Genomic DNA, 3,466 nt, shown 5'->3' with positions numbered 1-3,466 from the left:
TAAAATATATCATTAGCGTTTAGTGAAGGATAAACTTTGTTGAAAATGAATTTGTATTTACAGTGATAACAAAAATAAGAATTTATTAACATTTATTTTTTAAGATTGTTAGCATTTATTTTTATATGTGTATTTCAAATAAAGTTGAAGAAATTTTAAAGAATAAAAAGTATAAGGGTTTGTTTTGTAACTTACATCTAATCTTAAGGGGATAAAATGAAAAAATATAAAAACAATTGAAATTAAGGAATCGACAAATATATATATATATATATATATATATATATATATATATATATATATATATATATATATATATATGATGGGATTGATTGTAAAATTAATCTAATGATTGTTTATACACGAAATTTATTCGTGCAAAAAGGAGCTCCCACCTTCATTTAAAGTCTTCCTATCATTCATATTTTGTGGTATCGCTTGCTTCGGCTCTTAGTCATTACATCAACAATATGTCTTCCCCGGTTCTATGTTCTTACACATCAGCCAAAGAAGCTGTTAGACGCAGCACAGTGAACTTCCATCGTAGCATTTGGGGAGATCGGTTTCTCACTTACAATGAGGTCTGTGTATTTACTAGAAATATCCCATCCCAAAAATTATCATTCTATTCTTTTTTTTTTTTTTTTTTTTTTGTTAATGTTTCATATATTTGCATGCAGAGAGATGATCAAGCTCGGGAGGAGCAACAAGCTAAAGAACTCAGAGAGGAAGTGAGAAAAGAACTCGTACTCACTTCTTCAAACGGACAAATGCAACTTATGAAGCTGATACAACTTATTGATGTGGTACAAAGACTCGGTATAGCTTATCATTTTGAGGAGGAAATCGAAGAAACATTAAACCATATTTTTGTTACATATGGCGATCATTGGATTGATGATAGCAACCTCCAAAGCACTTCCATTTGGTTCCGACTCCTACGTCAACAAGGCTTTAATGTTTCAAGTGGTATTTATTAATACATCTCATATAAATAAAAAGAACTTGGTGTACAAAAATTACGTGGAATATTGCAAAATTTAATCTAGAAAAATCCAAAATCTTTAAACACATAGGAACATATATATCTCACTTTAATGTTTTAATGCATCTGCAAGAAAACGAACAATACTTAATCACAATTGTACATATAATGTTTCAGGAATATTCAAGAAGTATATGGATAGCAAGGGAAATTTTATGGAATCTGTAAGAAAAGATGTTCAAGGCATGCTTTCTTTGTATGAAGCTGCATACATGAGGGTGGAAGGCGAAGAAGTTTTAGATGCAGCAGTTACTTTTACGACTTTTCAGCTTAAAAACATAGCAAATGATCATATGTGTAAGGACGCATCTCTTAAGATCCAAATAGAACAAGCACTAGAACAACCTCTAAGGAAAAGGGTGCCAAGGCTTGAGGCATTGCGTTACATACCCATCTACCAGAAAGAACCTTCTCATAATGAGGCCTTACTAAAGTTTTCCATATTGGATTTCAATTTACTTCAATCCTTCCACAAAAAGGAGCTCAGCCAACTCAGCAAGTACGTAACCTAACAACTTCTATAGTTTTCAAATGTAAATGGATAGAGAATTAACTAGTGTCCTTAATTTGTTAATCTATTCATTTAATTCTTATCTATGGTTGACCCATGCACCTTCATGTGTCTAAAATATAAATGGTGGAAGAATTTGGATTTACAAAACAGGCTACCTTACGTTCGCGACAGATTGGTAGAAGGATACTTTTGGATATTGGCGGTCTATTTTGAGCCTCAATATTCTGATGCTAGGATTTTTCTAATGAAGACATGCAATCTTGCTATCATATTGGATGACACGTATGATAACTATGGTACATACGAAGAGCTTGAGATCTTCACCCAAGCTGTTCAAAGGTATGTGATATGCATTTATTACGTACAATAGTTCCTATAATTCTTTAAATTAAACAACATTTTGATCATTTTATTTAATGTATATAGATGGCCGACAAGCTGCATCGATACACTTCCGGAGTACATGAAATTCATATATCAAGAACTTTTGGACGTTTACAAAGAAGCAGAGGAAGTACTAGAACCGAAAGGAAAAGCATATCATGTTTACCATACCATAGAGATGGTATGTAATATAAACATAAATTATTTACTATTAAATTATACTTTTGTATCTTCTTGTATATATACAAATTTAAGTGATTATGAATAGTAATCTAATTATCAAGTAGTGTTTCACTCATTTGTCAACCAGGTGAAAGAGTGCACTCGAAATCTCCTAACTGAAGCCAAATGGGTAAAAGAGTGTTATATTCCTACTGTAGAAGAACACATATCGGTTACCATGGTAACATGTGGTTACGACTTGATCATCACAGAATGTTATGTGTACGACAATGATTTTGTCACCGATGATACATTCAAATGGGTTTCTACCTATCCTCCTCTGGTGAAAGCTTCATGTTTGATTTTAAGGCTCATGGATGATATGGCTACACACAAGGTGCATTTAACTTGCATAAATTAAAGCAAATATATATATATATATATATATATATATATATATATATATATATATATATATATATATATATATATATATATACACACACATACATACACACGATATAAGGTTATTTGATGTAATGTTTTTCAATACCACAGGAGGAACAAGAAAGGAATCATGTAGCTTCTAGCATCGAATGCTACATGAAGCAATATGGAGTCTCGGAGGAGCAAACACGTGAAAAATTCTCAATACAAGTCGAAGATTTGTGGAAAGTTATAAATCAAGAGTCACTCAGGCCTACTGCTATAGCGAGGCCTCTACTTATTCCTCCAATCAACCTAGCACGAGTTTGTGATGTTTTATATAAACGCCGTGACAATTACAATCATGTCGGAAAGGAAATAATCCATATTATTGAATCACTTCTGGAAATGCCTATGAGTGTCTAGGTTTAAGTTCCTAATGGAGTTTGTAGCGCAATTGTTATTCCAACTTGCAGTAGAAATAAATATGTTGACAATATTATATAAAATAAAAGGTAAGTAACTCTCTTATGAATAACATAGTTGTGTTTTTTTTTTTGGCAAAAAGACTTTTTATTTCATGCTTTGCGGCAAATCTATTTTCTTATTTGTAACAATGTAAATTTTCAAACAAAATTTTTCAATTTAAAAACACCTTTATCTCAAAAATAAAATCACAAAATGTCACAATGTCAAATTATCAAATCTCATATAAAAAACTGTTCATATATCAAGACTCCAGGATCCTCCAAATCATAACTCAAACGATGATGTGTGTGTACAATCAAGCTGGCGCATTCCCGTGATCCTTAGAAGTACCTAAACCACATAACACATAACACGGTAAGCACAAATCTTAATGAGTTCCCCAAAATACCACACACAGGTCATTAGCCACTCTAGGCTATAACTCAATAAGACCCTCCGGTCAATGT

At 32.0% G+C, this 3,466-nt stretch overlaps 1 protein-coding gene across 2 annotated transcripts; it reads left to right on the top strand.

Annotated features, from left to right (window-relative positions):
• Positions 1 to 367: 367 nt before the first annotated feature.
• On the top strand, positions 368 to 3,045 carry LOC145156582 ((E)-beta-farnesene synthase-like). Of its 2 annotated transcripts, none has more exons than XM_079075885.1 (7): positions 368 to 581; positions 681 to 969; positions 1,163 to 1,544; positions 1,731 to 1,898; positions 1,986 to 2,124; positions 2,254 to 2,502; positions 2,664 to 3,045. In XM_079075885.1, the coding sequence occupies exons 1-7, from the start codon at positions 471 to 473 to the stop codon at positions 2,955 to 2,957; spliced, it is 1,632 nt and encodes a 543-aa protein (XP_078932011.1). In that variant the 5' UTR covers positions 368 to 470; the 3' UTR covers positions 2,958 to 3,045. The 2 variants fall into 2 exon arrangements, with proteins under 2 accessions (XP_078932011.1, XP_078932010.1); XM_079075884.1 differs by having other exon boundaries at positions 1,710 to 1,898.
• Positions 3,046 to 3,466: the final 421 nt, after the last annotated feature.

The sequence above is a fragment of the Lactuca virosa genome, chromosome 2 (assembly GCF_052849685.1).
Source record: "Lactuca virosa cultivar CGN04683 chromosome 2, Lactuca_virosa_CGN04683_v6, whole genome shotgun sequence".
In the NCBI taxonomy this organism is placed as follows: Eukaryota; Viridiplantae; Streptophyta; class Magnoliopsida; order Asterales; family Asteraceae; genus Lactuca; species Lactuca virosa.
The sequence above is the reverse complement of the archived record's forward strand: the minus strand, read 5'-3'. Positions and strand labels throughout refer to the sequence as shown.